The sequence below is a fragment of the Myxine glutinosa genome, chromosome 6 (assembly GCF_964187855.1).
Source record: "Myxine glutinosa chromosome 6, kmMyxGlut1.1, whole genome shotgun sequence".
Lineage (NCBI taxonomy): Eukaryota > Metazoa > Chordata > Myxini > Myxiniformes > Myxinidae > Myxine > Myxine glutinosa.
The window spans coordinates 117,270,255-117,288,144 of record NC_136266.1 but is presented as its reverse complement, the minus strand read 5'-3'; the positions used below and the strand labels follow the sequence as shown (position 1 = coordinate 117,288,144).

At 39.1% G+C, this 17,890-nt stretch overlaps 1 protein-coding gene across 3 annotated transcripts in view; it reads left to right on the top strand.

The window, feature by feature from the left end:
* The window catches only part of LOC137430230 (diacylglycerol kinase beta-like), a 414,122-nt gene that overhangs the window by 257,457 nt on the left and 138,775 nt on the right, over nt 1-17,890 (top strand). For all 3 annotated transcript variants that reach the window (XM_068120933.2, XM_068120932.2, XM_078780433.1), the window contains one exon: nt 8,945-9,034. In XM_068120933.2, coding sequence (XP_067977034.2) covers nt 8,945-9,034 — 90 coding nt within the window. The remainder of the gene's footprint in view (nt 1-8,944; nt 9,035-17,890) is intronic.

Here is a 17,890-nt window from a genome sequence, read left to right as displayed (position 1 = left end):
CATGATCCAACACTTTCTTGCTGACTGTGGTGTAGAGCATATGGAGTGGCCTGCCATGTCCCCGGATATGAATCCGATAGAGAACTTGTGGGCAGAATTAACGCGTCAAATCGACCACTTGGACCAGCAGCCGACCTCTGTGTGTGAATTGCAGCAGGCTATTGTCACTGCATGGCAAGCAATTCCTGTCCAAACCTTAGCAAATCTCGTGAACAGCATGCCTCAATGTGTACGTGCTCTCCTGAATGCTCGTGGGGGTTACACGAAGTACTGAACTGTAATTTTACTGTCCGTAATCCCAGTCGTAATTTAACTTTTGTTTTTGTTAAAAAGAAAATTGGCTAATGTGCAAAATAAAGAGATACTTCTGGAAAACGTACAGAAGTTTAACACAGTACTGTCCATGAATTGAGTTCGATATCAGTTTACATCACTTTCAAGGATCAATTTATTTGTTTCGAAATGTCAAATGTGGTTTTTGTTTCTTTTAAAGGTCACATTAACAAAATCTAGAATAATTTCAACATAATTCCAATGAACTTTTGGTTCTAAGACATCTTGAAAAGTAAGTTCACCCCCACAAAAAAAAAATTCCATATTAAATGCCAAGTCTGTATATGTACTGTATATATACCGTGGGACTCCGCTATTCATGGGGGATACATTCCTGGAAAATCCCGTGAATTGTGAAACCGCAAATAGAGGGGCATTGTTTCAATGGAAAAAGGGGGATAGGTTCCCGAGTCATGAAAATCCTCGAATAGAAAGGAACAAACTGTGAATGGCGAGGCAAAAGCTGCGAATGCTGAGGCAAATCCCGAGAATGTTCACGATAATCCGCGAAGGTCGATGAAAGTCCCGGAAATGGCGAGACAAAACTCACTAATGTCGACGAAAATCCACGAAGGTTGATGAAAATCCAGTGAATGTATGCCGTGGCATTATTTCAATGGGGGAAATGGGGGATAGGTTATAGGTTCCCGGCGGTTCCTGATTCATAGAGGAATTTTTTTTTTAAGTTTAAGATGTTTTCGACCGCAAATTCACATGATTACAGTTTTATAAAAAATGTGTACAAAAAAAATAACTTCAACACCAGGTACCATTTCTAATTTATTGAAGGAATGCACTTACAATTTATTAAAAGTGCTTAACCATACCATACCATGAAAGTAAAAAAAACAACACTATCATGTACTGTTTACAATTTTTCTTTTACAAACACACGCAACTTTCAAATGATAATGATAATGATGATGATGATGATGATGGTGATGAATTAAAATCCCATGAATTCCTCTAACTTTGATGGCAACTCAAATGATGGTGCAGCAAACTCATGCACCAAGGGAGAGCCAGGAGAGGTAGGAGAAGTTGAGGACGCTGGTGAGAATGCCAGTGAGGATGCTGAGAGTGCAGCAGGAGAGGGTTTTGATGGTCTTGAGGTGGAGGGAGCAGGGCTGAAGAAATTGGTGATGGGTAGCTGCCTGACAGATTGCCCAATATTTTGATGTAGCTCTTTGTGCGGGAGCAAAACATCATCCAAGCCCCTCTTAAACTTGAGGAACCTGCATTAACTTGTTATCTCCATAACTGGGTCAGTGTCTTGCACCCTGTCAGCAATTGCCCGCATGTCCTGCAGCTCCTTGCCCAGGAACTGGACAGTGAAGTTGGACCTCAGCACCTCTTCTTCATCACTGCCCACCTCCTCCTCGGAAACCTTTGGAATGGCCTCCAACTCATCCTCGGTGAGCGGGTTTAGGGAACGGTTCAGCATCATGGGTTTCAGCATGAAGTCCCTCGTCTGCGTGTTGTCATCGATCCATATTCTGCGAGTCTTCTCCATCCTTTCCATCTGGACATTCTGGACATGGGTGACCACCTTCGTACTCAATGCAGCACTCGCTGAAACTCATGAATTGCCTTCTCCTTCTTCCGTATATGAATGGTGGATTAGTTGATCCACTTTCTGGCTCAGGGACATCACTTTCTTCTGCCTCTTGGTAGTCGACACATTTCCGGCACTGGTCTTGCGCTTGGGAGCCATGATTGAATGATGAGCAGAGCGAGAGTCAAAAACGCAGGTCTAAGCAATGGGACGAGAAGAATGATCGAGACGCAAGACACAGTCTGTATAAGTAGGAATGCGAGCATTGTGAGTAGCTGTGGGAGGGGTGAATACTCTGACAATTGCTTGTGGGAGATGTTATCGGATGATGCCGTATTGAGCCTATCTGCTAGTTTAAATAATAGATTTAATGAAGCATTTCATTCTATAATTTCTATAATTTGCGGGGTTGGCATTCTATAATTTGCGGGGTTGACATGTTTACGCAGCTGATGGAGCATCCCCCGAAGCATTTTCATTGTGAAAAATCTCTGACAATGCTTTACCATAACTTTCAAATTGTAATAGGTTGAATGAAACCTTTCATTCTATAATTTGTGGGATTGACTTGTTTATGCAGGTGATGGAACATCCCGTGAAGCTCTCGATTGTAGTCCAGCTAAAATTCGCAGCCGCAAAGGCCATGAAAACCCAAAGCGCACAGCAGTGAATGTAAAAGCATGTCGTGCTCGTGGCTCATAGATGTTTTTTTTGCATACAGTCACGTGAAAAAGTAAGTACACCCCATGTAAAGTTTTGACTTTTTCAACATATTTCAACATACAGCTATTTGATCTTCATTTCAACAATATTGATAGATAAACGTGATATAATATAACAAATATCATGAAACATTTACATTTTGTAGTCCATTGTATAATTTAAATAAACATAAATGCAAATTTCGCATGTGGAAAAAGTAAGTACACCCTTGGCTCTAATAGGTGGTATTGCCCCCTTTGGCAGAAACAACCTCAAGTAGGCGTTTCTTATAACTATCTACCAGTCTCTGATATCGACTGGGAGAAATTTTTGCCCACTCCTCCATGCAGAATTCTTTCAGCTGTGCGATGTTTGAGGGGTTTCTTGCATGCACAGCTCATTTCAAATCCCCCACAACATCTCGATGGGATTTAGATCCAGGCTTTGACTTGGCCATTCCAGAACCCACCATTTCTTTCTTTTCAGCCATTCCTTGGTGGATTTACTGGTATGTTTAGGGTCATTGTCATGTTGCAAGGTCCACCTTCGGTTGAGCTTCATCTTCTCCGACAGATGGCCTCACATTATCCTCAAGCACCCTCTGGTACAATGAAGAATTCATAGTGGATTATATGATGGTGAGCTGCCCAGGCCCTGATGCAGCAAAGCTGCCCCAAACCATAATATTTCCACCACCATGCTTTACAGTTGGTATCAGGTGCTTGGGGTCAAATGCTGTATTTGGTTTTTGCCAAACATGTCTTCTGGTACTGTGGCCAAATAGCTCTACCTTTGACTCATCTGTCCAGAGCACATTGTTCCAGAAGTGCTGGTCTTTGCCCAGGTGTTCATTGGCAAACTTTAGTCTTGCCCTGATGTTCTTTCTGGACAGCAAAGGTTTCCTCCTGGCACACTTCCCATGTAGATCAAATTTGTGCAGGCTCTTTCTAATGGTAGACTCGGGCACTTTGACATCAACAGTGGCAAGAGCTACCTGCAGGTCCCGTGATGACATTCTGGGGTTCTTAGAGACTTCTTTCAGCATCCTGCGGTCTGCTCTCGGGCTGAACTTGCTGGGGCGGCCTGGCCTGAACAAGTTGGCAGTTGTTTGGAATCTTCTCCACTTGTAGATGATCTTCCGGACAGTCGAATGATTGATTTCAAATTGTTTGGAGATCTTTTTAAATCCCTTCCCAGACTCGTAGGCATCTTTAACCTTCTTTCTGAAGGCCTCAGAGAGCTCTTTTGATCTAGGCATGGTGACGCCGCCCACTTCAACAACAAAAAGCAAATCAACCGAAAGGTCTGAGGTTTAAATAAGACAGGTTCCTCCAAGATCCTCTCTAACGATGTTCTAATCATTTGCACCTGAGCTGGTGCACCTGATTCTAATTTTAGGTATTTGAAGTAGTGATAAATGTGGGGGGTGTACTTACTTTTTCCACATGCGAAATTTGCATTTATGTTTATTTAAATTACACAATGGACTACAAAATGTAAATGTTTCATGATATTTGTTATATAATATCACCTTTATCTATCAATATTGTTGAAATGAAGATCAAATAGATGCATGTTGAAATATGTTGAAAAAGTCAAAAATTTACATGGGGTGTACTTACTTTTTCACGTGACTGTATGTGCATAAACACATGTCTGAAAAGCACACAAGTATAACATCGATGTTTTGCACGTGCTCGTGTACATACATTACATTTTAAACTTTTAAAAATCTTAATAAGAACAAATTAAATAAGAGTGTAGGTATCGAAGAAGGGGGAGGGGCAGGGGGCAGGGTGCAGGGTGTGAAGGGAGAGATCCCTCCATTCCTACTCCTCCGCCCAACCGCTCAATCGCCATCACCCTTTATCATACCAGCATTGTTCTTCCTACCCAAAAAGTAAGCTGAATCATCAAGCTTATTTTTATCCACAGATACATCATGTCATTGCTTTAGAAATTAAGTGGACCTGCATGGATTGGAAGAGAAAAACGTTTAGTTCACTCACCGGCTATTTGGGGTAAAATGTTTAGTGCAAAGGAAAAGTTTTGAATGCTTTGTGGGTAGGCAGTATGCGTGCTGTGTTCCCCCAACTCCCCTCTCCTCGCCCACCCCAAACACACAACAATATGTGCAAACGAACCCATCCGCCTCTGAGATCCTCAACACTCTCTTGGTGTGTGTGTGTGTGTGTGTGTGTGTGTGTGTGTGTGTGTGTGTGTGTGTGTGTGTGTGTGTGTGTGTGTGTGTGTGTGTGTGCCCACACGCAAGTATGTCTTCTTTTTCTTTTTTTGCACATACCGAGCAAATGAATCTGAGTTTAATTTCCCTTTGACAAAGCCCAGCATATTTTATGAACATCAACTCCTCACACACTCTGTTGCAGTGAAATCCTCTTTCTTCTGTTGTTGTTTTAGTCCTCAGTCAGGTGAGCAAAGGAAACCTCAATCTTCGCTCCGCACGTGCTTGACACATAACCATCGATGACGCAAAATGCATTCCATCGTTGTGTGTGGTCAAATCTTTTGTTTATGTCTCGATATAGAAAAAATGTTTTTCTTGTTCATCACTTGTCTAATGCCTCCACTTTCACCTGTCAAATCGGATGTCCTCATTTAAAGCATGTCATAGAGAAACATACCACAGTTATTTCATTACATTCTATTTTACAAACAAGGTTTCAGGGACATTATTTCCGACATTTGTGCGGATGACTTCTGATGCTCTCCCTTCGCATTCTTTCACTGGAACTCCAACTGGAACGGTACTCCGTAGAGGGTATACCTCCGCCAGGCTGAACAGTTTACGTTTTGTATCCCACTGATAGGCCAGATCTAGATTCGGACCTCAACCAAAATCTAACCGGCTTGTTCTTGTCACTTTCCCAACCTGTCCACCAAGTTTCGTCATAACTCGTCCGTAACTTTTTGAGATATCGTGCTATATATCGGTTTTAGCCCTATCGCTCAATGGTGAAGAATCACTAAACAAATCCTCTTATCCATTTCTGGATAAGGATCTCCACCAAAATCTAATCATTTCGTCGTTGTCACATTCCCAACATCTCCACCAAATTTCGTCCAAATCCGTCCATAACATTTTGAGATATTCTATTCACAGACAAACAAAACAAACAGACCTGGGTGAAAACATAACCAAGGTGGCGGAGGTATCGTAGCAAGGAGAGTACTTGATACATAACCTTTCAACAGCATTACCTTTGTCACAAAAAGTCTCAACATGTAATGGAGTATCTTTTTCACCCTAAGTTGTGTTTAAAAAAAACATTCTTCGTTTTCTGATAAACCCTTGTGGAAGCAAAGTTTTCCATTGAGCATATAATGTTATCTGCTGGGTACATAAATTGTTTGCTGGGCTTATACATTGTCTGCTGGGCATATACATTGTCTGCTGGGCATATACATTGTCTGCTGGGCATATACATTGTCTGCTGGGCATATACATTGTCTGCTGGGCATATACATTGTCTGTTGGAAATATACATTGTCTGCTAGCCACATAAGTTGTCTGCTGGATACAGAAGGTGTCTGCTGGATACAGAAGTTGTCTGCTGCACACATAATTTGGCTGCTGGACACATGTCATTTGTTGGACACACAAGTCATTTGTTGGACACATAAGTCATTTGTTGGACACATAAGTCATTTGTTGGACACATAAGTCATTTGCTGGGCACATAAGTCATCTATACTGGACACAAGTCATTTGCTGGGCACATGTCATCTATACTGGATACATAAGTCATTTGCTGGGCACATAAGTCATCTATACTGGACACAAGTCATTTGCTGGGCACATGTCATCTATACTGGATACATGTCATTTGTTGGGCACATAAGTCATCTATACTGGACACATTTGCTGGGCACATAAGTCATCTATACTGGACACATTTGCTGGGCACATAAGTCATCTATACTGGACACAAGTCATTTGCTGGGCACATGCCATCTATACTGGATACATAAGTCATTTGCTGGGCACATAAGTCATCTATACTGGACACGTCATTTGCTGGGCACATGTCATCTATACTGGATACATGTCATTTGTTGGGCACATAAGTCATCTATACTGGACACATTTGTTGGGCACATAAGTAATCTATACTGGACACATTTGCTGGGCACATAAGTCATCTATACTGGATACATAAGTCATTTGTTGGGCACATAAGTCATCTATACTGGACACAAGTCATTTGCTGGGCACATGTCATCTATACTGGATACATGTCATTTGTTGGGCACATAAGTCATCTATACTGGATACATGTCATTTGTTGGGCACATAAGTCATCTATACTGGACACGTCATTTGCTGGGCACATAAGTAATCTATACTGGACACAAGTCATTTGCTGGGCACATGTCATCTATACTGGATACATAAGTCATTTGTTGGGCACATAAGTCATCTATACTGGACACGTCATTTGCTGGGCACATAAGTCATCTATACTGGACACAGGTCATTTGCTGGGCACATGTCATCTATACTGGATACATAAGTCATTTGTTGGGCACACAAGTCGTCTGCTGGACAAAAGTCATCGACTTGGCAGATAATTTGTCTGCTGGATACAGAATCTGTGGGGAAAGCATGGAATGTGACTGGTTTGAACTACAACCACCAAGCATATGATTAAACTTGCTTTGTAAGTGATCCCGTGACCAAATGTACTGCACAGACTCAACATAGAATCTTTGTTCACTTGTTTCCGGCCGCTTGGTTTGAGTTGTACTCTGCTGCCATTCACAGATCCCTGAACATTGTAATGCCTCCGCTCCCGAAGGTGGCCGGATGCATTATGTTTTCAGGTTGTCCATCCATCCGTCCGTCCGTACGAGCTAAACCTCGTTTTTCTCAGCAAACACATGGCTGATTGAGATGAAACTTTCAGGGTGGGAGTGTCACTTATGCAGAATGTTTTATGATAATTGTGACGTCATAGGTCACGTGGTATGGCAGCCATCTTGGATTAAACGCAAATGATAAAAAATTATTTCTCGGAAACCGCTGAATGAAAATTTTGAAACTTGGCACATTGTCAAGTACTCCCAATGGGGAACAAAATCATGATAATAATGACATCATAGGTGAAGTGGTATACCAGCCAAAAATGTTTTAATCGAAATCCTTTTCCTAAAAATCTGAAATTGCATGCCATGCCTATGACTCATTTGATCTATGACCCATTTGTATTGAAATATTAAATTTATGACATCATAGGTCACATGGTATGGCAGCCATATTGGATTTAACATGAAACCTTTACAAAACATTTTCTCCCAAACCACCAATTTGATTGACTCCAAACTTTACATGTGTCATTGACTAGGCATGGTGATTAAAAGTTGATCATGAAAATATCATTGGTCACATGGTGTGGCAGCCATATTTGATTGAAGGAAAATATAAAATAATTATATCTCTTAAACCGCTTACCCTATTGATGCTAAATTTTACAAATATCACCTAACACCATTATTGCATATCATTTGAAAATGATGATGTCGTAGGTCAGGTGGTTTGGCATCCATCTTGAATAGAAAAACGAACCTTATCTGATCAACACGAAACTTCACAAATGTGATCCGCGACACATACATATGCAGAGTGTGCATTTTAAAGGTCATATGTCACATGGTGTGGCAGCCATATTAGCTTGAAAGCCAATATTTTTTAAAATCCCTTCTCTGAAACAGCTTCACCAATCGATGTGAAACCTGTCACGGCTGTCGAAAATGTGATAATTGAAAACAGCTGAAGGGATTTAAATCAAACTTGTTTATTTTTAGGACAGTGAACGAGGGCATGTACCCATTGTGGGACTACGAGGAGACATATTGGTGACACAGTCGCATTGCTCTAGTTGTATCTAATTTATTGTCGTATGCGCATCGAGGATGTATATTTTGGGGGATTTATTCACTTGACATCCTTTCTACCTCTTTTTAAAGTGGTTGGCCTGTTATCTTTGTTTTTTTAAAAAGATTTATCTTTGGTGAGAAGGTAATGTCTTCATTACATTGCTACTCTTTCCGATTTTCCATTAAAAAGCAATAAATATGGTTGGATTTGTACTTAAAAATTATTTTGTACATTGTTGTCATCGATTGTTGTAATTTGTAATTTCCTCATCTCCTCTGTTTAACGTCCATTTACCCATGGCCATTTATGCTTTTCTTGTTCATATGTATTATTTGTCCTTCCTTCGTTTGCCTCCTTTAGCAAAGTTGCACTTTTTTTTTTCTTTTTGTGTTTTTATCAATTTGGCTCCCTCTGCTCAACCTTCCCTCATGCTTCTCCCCTCTTTCTTTATCTCACAGACAAAGCAGGAATGGCACGACACCCACCTGTGGCAGTACTTCCGCTTGGCACTGGCAATGACCTGGCACGATGTCTGCGATGGGGGGGAGGTGAGCGCACTCCCATCCATACCCATAATTCCACCTTATAAGATTGCTTCCTGAACTCTCTACCTTTACTGTGGGCCAAAATTGGGAGCTTTTTTTTTCCATAAGTTCATGCTTTTAGCCCAAATCATGAGCCTGCTCCATTAGCCTTTCTCTTAAAGTAGTTCCATGAACATGGATCAAGAGCCTGTTTGTGAGCTTGCTGCATAATGGGCTATCAGCTTGATGCATATGAATAGGGAGAAATGGCTGAAGGTATGGGGAGTAATTTGACTACATTAGGAGTTTGAAAAATAGGAGAGGGTTGAAGAGTGTGAAAGAAAAGTGTACACTTTGTGAAATGCAACTCGGAGAAAGATCTTCAATTGCAAGGAAACAGTACAATCTATAGACTAGAGGAATGGTTTAATAAAACACATTATTACCCTGCGCATGTGAAGCAAAAAGTGGAGTTAAGCAAATAGTTCATGTCTGTCTGTCTGTCCATCCGTCGATCTACCTGTCCATCTTGTCAGTTTATGATCATCAGTTTATGATCGACGGACAACCGATTTAAATTGAATGTTGTACAGTGCCTTCAGAAAGTATTCACACCCCTTGAATTTTTCACATTTTGTTGTGTCACAGCCTGAATTTAAAATGGATTAAATGGAGATTTTTTTTGTCACTGATCTACATGTGTCAAATGTCAAAGCTGAATTTTTGTTTTAGAATTTTTTACAAAATAATTAAAAATGAAATACAGAAACAAGTACACATACATTCAAAGTACACCGCCCCATGCCAAATAATTAAATATGCTGCAGCGTGGCATTGCCGGGGAGCCTCCCGCGCCCGGCAATACCGCAGTGCAGCTCATTGAGGCTGCATTGGGAGGGAGAGGTGTACACTAATTGATTGATTAATTGTATAATTAAAATCAATAAAAGATTATCACAAAATATTTTCATAATCAATTGGCTAATCGCATAACTAAACCACTAGTGCTTCATCCGAAGATGTATCTTTTAGAAATTTAATTAAATAAGTCATTTATAAAAAATAAAATAATTAATTGATTACTCAATAAATAATTAATCGATTAATCAATAAATAATTAATAGATGAAATGATTAATCAATAAATCAAAAATATCCTTGATAGCCACATCACTTGGTCACTCATGTCCAAATATTAGCTTCCCAGCTCAAAAGGTGCCTGAGATATTGGCCAAATGAGAAAGAAAATAAATAAATGATTAATAATGAAAATAAATAAATAATAATCATAAAAAAATTAAATTATGAATCAATTTGGTCAGAGAACACATAAACTACCACTATTTCATCAGAATCTGTAACTTAAAAAAAAAATTTTTTTTGTCATTAATCGAATAATTAAATAATTAATCGATTAATTGATTAATTAATAAATCAAAAATATCCTTTGCAGCCAAATCACCTGGTCATTGGCATGTCCAAATATCAGCTTCCTCACTCAAAAGGTGCCTGAGTTAATGGTCAGAAGAGAAAGGAAATTTGATTAATTAAATAAGTACTTAATTAATCGCTAATAATTAAATAACTCCTCAATTTATTGATTAATCAAAAAAAAAAATACCGTTTTTGACAAAAGACTTGCTCACTACTGTGCCGAAATTTCAGCTTCCTAGCTCAAAGGATGGCTGAGATATCGCCCGGACAAACAAGAAAGAAAACAAGAAAGAAAACAAGAAAGAAAACAAGTACACATACATTCAAAGTACACCGCCCCATGCCAAATAATTAAATATGCTGCAGCGCGGCATTGCCGGGGCGCCTCTGGCGCCCGGCAATACCGCAGTGCAGCTCATTAAGGCTGCATTGGGAGGGAGAGGTGTACACTAATTGATTGATTAATTGTATAATTAAAATCAATAAAAGATTATCACAAAATATTTTCATAATCAATTGGCTAATCGCATAACTAAACCACTAGTGCTTCATCCGAAGATGTATCTTTTAGAAATTTAATTAAATAAGTCATTTATAAAAAATTAAATAATTAATTGATTACTCAATAAATAATTAATCGATTAATCAATAAATAATTAATAGATGAAATGATTAATCAATAAATCAAAAATATCCTTGATAGCCACATCACTTGGTCACTTATGTCCAAATATTAGCTTCCCAGCTCAAAAGGTGCCTGAGATATTGGCCAAATGAGAAAGAAAATAAATAAATGATTAATAATGAAAATAAATAAATAATAATCATAAAAAAATTAAATTGGTAATCAATTTGGTCAGAGAACACATAAACTACCACTATTTCATCAGAATCTGTAACTTTAAAAAAAAAATTTTTTGGGTCATTAATCGAATAATTAAATAATTAATCGATTAATTGATTAATTAATAAATCAAAAATATCCTTTGCAGCCAAATCACCTGGTCATTGGCATGTCCAAATATCAGCTTCCTAACTCAAAAGGTGCCTGAGTTAATAATGGTCAGAAGAGAAATGAAATTTAATTAATTAAATAAGTACTTAATTAAACGCTAATAATTAAATAACTCCTCAATTAATTGATTATTCAAAAAACAAAAAATACCGTATTTGACAAAGGACTTGCTCACGACTGTGCCGAAATTTCAGCTTCCTAGCTCAAAGGATGGCTGAGATATCGTCCGGACAACCAAGAAAGAAAACAAGAAACCAGAGTGAAAACTGAGTACTCTCTTTCAGCGTGCGTCACTGCCGAGCCCCCTTTGGTGCCCGGCAATGACGATTTGCAATGCCTGGAGATGGCATAGGAAAGGAGCGGTGTACAACAACCAAGAAAACAAACAAACAAGAAACCAGAGTGAAAACTGAGTACTCTCTTTCAGCGTGCGTCACTGCCGAGCCCCCTTCGGTGCCCAGCAATGACGATTTGCAATGCCTGGAGATGGCATAGGAAAGGAGCGGTGTACAACAAGAAAGAAACCAGAGTGAAAACTGAGTACTCTCTTTCAGCGTGCGTCACTGCCGAGCCCCCTTTGGTGCCCGGCAATGACGATTTGCAATGCCTGGAGATGGCATAGGAAAGGAGCGGTGTACAATATCGAATTCACATAAAGATTCAACTCCCTGAGTCAATACTTTGTAGAAGCGCTTTGGCAGCGATTACAGCTTAGAGTCTTCTTGGGTATGTCTGTATCAGCTTTGCACATCTGGATTTGGGGAGTTTCTCACATTCTTCCTTGCAGATTTGCTCAAGCTCTGTCAAGTTGAATGGGGAGCGTTGGTGAACAGCAATCTTCAAGTCTTTCCACAGATTCTCAATGGGATTCAGGTCTGGGCTTTGGCTGGGACTCTCATGGACTTTTACGTTCTTGTTCTGAAGCCATTCCAGTTTTTACTTCAGCTGTATGTTTGGGGTCATTTGCCCATTGGAATGTAAATCTTCTCTGCAGTCATCTAAGGTCTTTTGCATTCTGAAGCACAGGTTCTCCTCAAGAATTTGTCTGTATTTGGTGCTTTGCATTCAGGCGAAAGAGTTCAATTTTTGTCTCATTAGACCACAGAATCTTCTGCCTCATGCTCTCAGTCTTTCACGTGCCTCTTTGGCGTGCTGCCATGTGCCTTTTTATCAAGAGTTTTTTTTCTGTCTGGCCACTCTCCCATAAAGCTTAGATTTGTGAAATGCTGCAGAGACTATTGTCCTTCTGACAGGTTCTCCCATCTCAGCCAAGGAACTCTGTAGTTCTGTCAAAGTGGTCATTGGGTTCTTGGTTACCTCCCTGTCCAAGGTTCTTCTTGCCCGGATGCTCAGTTTGATTGGACGGCCAGCTCTAGGAAGAGTCTGGATAGTTCCATATTATTTCTGTTTCCTGCTGATGGAGCTCACTGTGCTCTTGGGAACTTCCAACACTCTATAAATTGTTGTATATCCTTCACCAGATCTATGTAGTGTTTGCTAAACTTTGAACTTTAATGTGGTGTGAATAGTGAAATTAATGCCAAATTGTTTTTTTTTTCATGGTGTTCTTTTTATTTTTATTGTACATTGGTGTACCTTTTATTGTCATTTTTTGTATTAGTTTTCATTTTATTGTATTTTATATTTTATAATTTATTCCCACTTTATTACATTATTATATTTTACTTGTTAAATTCATCAACTGCAAAACGTACCTCAATTCGGCCTTTGACTGTGATGGCAGTTTAATTGAAATGAACCTTTACTATTATTATTATTATTATTATTATTATTATTATTTATTATTATTATTATTATTATTATTTATTATTATTATTATTATTATTATTATTTATTATTATTATTATTATTATTATTATTATGCCTCCTCACAATTCTATCTCTGAGTTATGCGGACAGTTCCTTGGACGTCATGGTAGAGTTTCTGTTTCTGCGGACAGTTTCTTGGACTTCATGGTAAAATGTACAACACTAAACTGGCCTGTCTACATCAAGAACATCATAAAAGACACATTAGTCAGGTTCACTATGTTAACAAATATAATTTCGTTCAAAATTTTGGTAGATTAGCAAAACTGTACATTTTTGGAATATTCAGAGCATGAGGAATCCAAAAATTAATGTTTACATTTGCGTAGACACCTTTGCGAAAATGACACTCAGGACAGTGATGAAGATAGTCAGGTTCACTATGTTAACAAATATAATTTCTTTCAAAATTTTGGGATTAGCAAAACTGTACATTTTTGGAATCTTCAGAGCATGGAGAATCCGAAAATCAATGTTGGCATTTGCACAGACACCTGCATGGCCGCCATTTTGGATTTTGAAAATGGCCGCCATAAAATACATATTTTGCACGATCTCGGCTTCTAGTCAACCTAGAGACTTAATTAAATATGCTAATCCTATGTTTTCTGGGTCAAGGAATCCAATAAAGGCCTCAAAATAGTGCTCAGGATTATAGAAAAGCAACAAACAAAGGTAATTGAAAACCATTGTCTTTATATTTGTGATATAACTGTATTACATAATACATGATATTGCAAGTCCTTTGAAGTTATAGGTTGTTATAGGAAGTTATAGGTAGTATCAGATTGAACTATAAGTCCTATACACAGGATCTACGAGGTCTATACCGTTCAGGAATATGCTTTTAGAGATCTTCATCACTGTCCTGAGTGTCATTTTCGCAAAGGTGTCTACGCAAATGTAAACATTAATTTTTGGATTCCTCATGCTCTGAATATTCCAAAAATGTATAGTTTTGCTAATCTACCAAAATTTTGAACGAAAAAACATAGTGAACCTGACTACATCCAACAGGCACGAATAACTAATGTGATGTGTTAGATCGGGCGGTGTTAATTTATTTATACCTGGAATTTATACAACTGGAATTTATTTATTTATACAACTTTTGCGATCTTTATTTTCTTTAAATTGAATTTTATACTTGAACACTGTAGAACACAAATCGCCTTCGAAATACTTCCAATAATCTTCAGTTTTGCAGTACGTGGACATGTTCTAAAGGAAGGTGTAGAAGTGTAATGGTGTATAGGACTGCTTCAATAGCACTAAACTTACGGGGTTTTTAATCCCGTAAAATCATTATTGTATTACAATTGAAATATATACTTGAACAATGCATGGGGTATCATGTCGATGAAGCATCCACATCATAAAAACATTATCACAGGTGATCTCAGAATAGTGAAAGATAATTATCTGCATTACTTACAAAAGAACCGAATTGTACAGAAAACAACAACATTAACTGGAATAAAGCAATGGAACTTACAATGATAGAACTGACGGAATGGATGAGAGAATGAATTGAAAAAGACAAAATACCAAATGCACAAATTACTTTAGGGTTAGAGGAGGTAGAGAAACATGTAAAAAAGAGAGTCATATAAATCACTCAAAAGCAAGAAGAATGTTAGTTCCGGATAAACACCATAAATTACCATTCATTCACTGGATCCCAAAAATGCACAAAAACCCTTGTAAGATGAGGTTCATCATCGCAAGTAGAGAATGCAGTTTGAAACCATTGTCGGGTAGTATTAGAGGCGCGATTAAACTACTCGTAATTTATAAATGTTTTAAAAAACTACCATGAAATGGTGAACTTTTATTCTGGTATTTATAAATTCTGGATCATTGATAATTCCCAAACCTGCCATCGACAGTGTCCACAACATTAATAACAAGGGTAAGGCTAAATGTTTATCAACTTGTGATTTTTCCACACTGTACACAAACATTCCACATGATAAGCTCGTAACCGCATTGGACAGAGCGGTAGATAAAACATTTACAGGAGGTAACTAGAACGGCACTCAGAAGAGAGCATACCTCCACCTTGTGAACAGTTTACGTTTTGTATCCCAGAGTAGACCAGAAAATCACAATTCAGAATCACATTTCATCAAAATCATCCGTCCACAACTTTTTGAGATATCTTGCTTTGTATCGTTTTTGGCCCCATCTTCCAATTTATTTAAGCCGATTTAATTTAAGCCGATTGTCAGGGCCTTTCACTCACTCACCGCAGGCAGGTTGGTGGTCTTTCTGTCTTCTACCGACTCCTCTCTGGCCTTGCTCCCCCAGCTCTCTCTCTCTCTGTGCTCTGTCCCCCAAATATTCCTACAGGTCGCACAAGATCTGCCAGCAACCCTCTTCTGGTGAACTGCCAAAATCTAGGCTCTCTGCTCACCTTCACTCCTTCACTCCTCTTTTCTCCCGCCTCTGGAACAAACTCCCTCACTCTCTTCAATCCCACTGATCCCTCCAGGTCTTTAAGACAGCTGTTCGCCACCATCTCTTATCTTCCCCCATCCAAAACCTTGATCTTTTCTACCCCTGTTAATTCACACCAGATCCACTTTTCTGAAATACCGACTTCTTTCCTGGAAGTCCTAGTAGTGTCCATGTGTTTTTTTTTTTTTACCTCTCCCACCCCCCACCCCCCTTCCCACTTCTCCTCCCCCAAGCCCTCTACCTCCCACAGATCTCCCGATGTACCTGCTCTCAAATGTTATACTTGTGTGCTTCCTCCTCTCTCCCCATCTTGTCTCCCGCTCCCTTTTTTTGTCTTATGTGTCCGTTTTTTTTTTGTTTTTTTTTGTCATTAACGTTAGCTCTTGCACGAGCCTCGATCTTATACACACAAAAAAAAAACATGGAGAAGAATCACTTTAAAAATTCTACTAGCCGAATCCGGATCCGGATATTCACCAAAATGGAATCAATTCGTCCTTGTCTCACACACAACCTGCCCACCAAGTTTCGTCCAAATCCATCCATAACTTTTTGAGATATCCTGCTATATATTGGTTATAGCCCCATCACTCAATGGCGAAGAATCATTTTAAAATTAAATAATTTTCATATCCGAATCCATATTCAGATCTTCACCAAAATTGAATCTACTTATCCTTGTCACTTGTCACACACACAACCTCTTCACCAAGTTTCATCCAAATCCTTCCACAACTTTTTGAGATATCCTGCTATGTATCGTTTTTGGCCCTATCTCCCAATGGTGAAGAATCACTTAGAAAATTCTAATAGCCGGATCCGAATCCATACCTTCACCAAAATCGTATCATTTCTTCCTTGTCACATATTCTACATTTCTGCCAAATTTCGTCCGAATCCGTCCACAACTTTTTGAGATATCTTTTTCACAAACGGACAAATGGACAAACACACAGACAGACAGACAGGGGTGAAAACATAACCTCCACCCAACTTTGGTGGCAGAGGTAATAATGTACACATTAAAGTCAATGAAAAAGAGCACACTGGTCTGCAAAGAAAAATCAATATTCATGCAGTTTTTCAAAAAGTAAACTCAAGGAAAATATTCGATTTCTCCTGAACAACAGTTTCTTTACATTTGGCAACAAAATACACCAGCAGACAGAGGGGATACCCATGGGTTCAAATCCAAAGATACTCCAGCAGACAGTGGGGATACCCCTGGGTTCTGATCTGGCACCTGTCTTTGCAAATTTGTTCCTGCACATGTACGAGTCTGATTGGGTCCAGAACATGCAGGAATAAACTAACAAAATCTGCAAAGATGTGGAAACATCTTTAGATTAATTGATGATTTACGGGAAATCAATGATGGGTTTGTATTTGATCAGCTTCATCATGGTATATATCCAAAAGAACTTGAAAGGAAAACCAAACTTCCACTTCAGTTTCCTTTTTAGAATTACAAATCGATATCAATAATAATAAATTTCACACCAAATTATTTAATAAATGAGATGCTTTTCCATTCCATATTGTCCGAATGCCTTTCTTAGACAGCAACATTAATAAAAAGCTATTTTATGGTACGGTTGCAGGTGAAATAATTCGGACTGTGAGAGCAACCACACACAGCACTGAACTTATCAATTGATTAAACAGCTATACTCTACTACAGCAGATGCTGCAGGTTTGCGAGAACAACTGGGTAAGGAGGATTGTGGTATTGAAGAGGGTGGATAGAAGGAGGATGGATGAATTGAGGTAGGAGATTGGCATGCAGATGAGCTTGACGGGGACATTGGTGAAATGCCGGCTGAGATGGGCTGGAAACTTGATGTGGATGGGGGAAGAGAGAACGGCAAAGCGAGTGGATAGGTTGACGGAGCATGGTAGGAGGAAAAGAGGTACACTGCGATTGAGATGGGAGGATTGTGCGAAGAGGTGTACTCATAAGGTTGGGGGTTGTTGGAGAAGCAGGTCATAGTGCAAAACCATCCTGGCGGAGTGAACACTCTTGAAGCCAAGTTTGAGCACCATATGTCAAAAGATGTGACTGGTAAATCAGAATCAACACACAGTAGGGTGTGATGGGTGTAATTGCTGGTGGGGTTAGGACAGGAGGTGGGGCAAAATGCA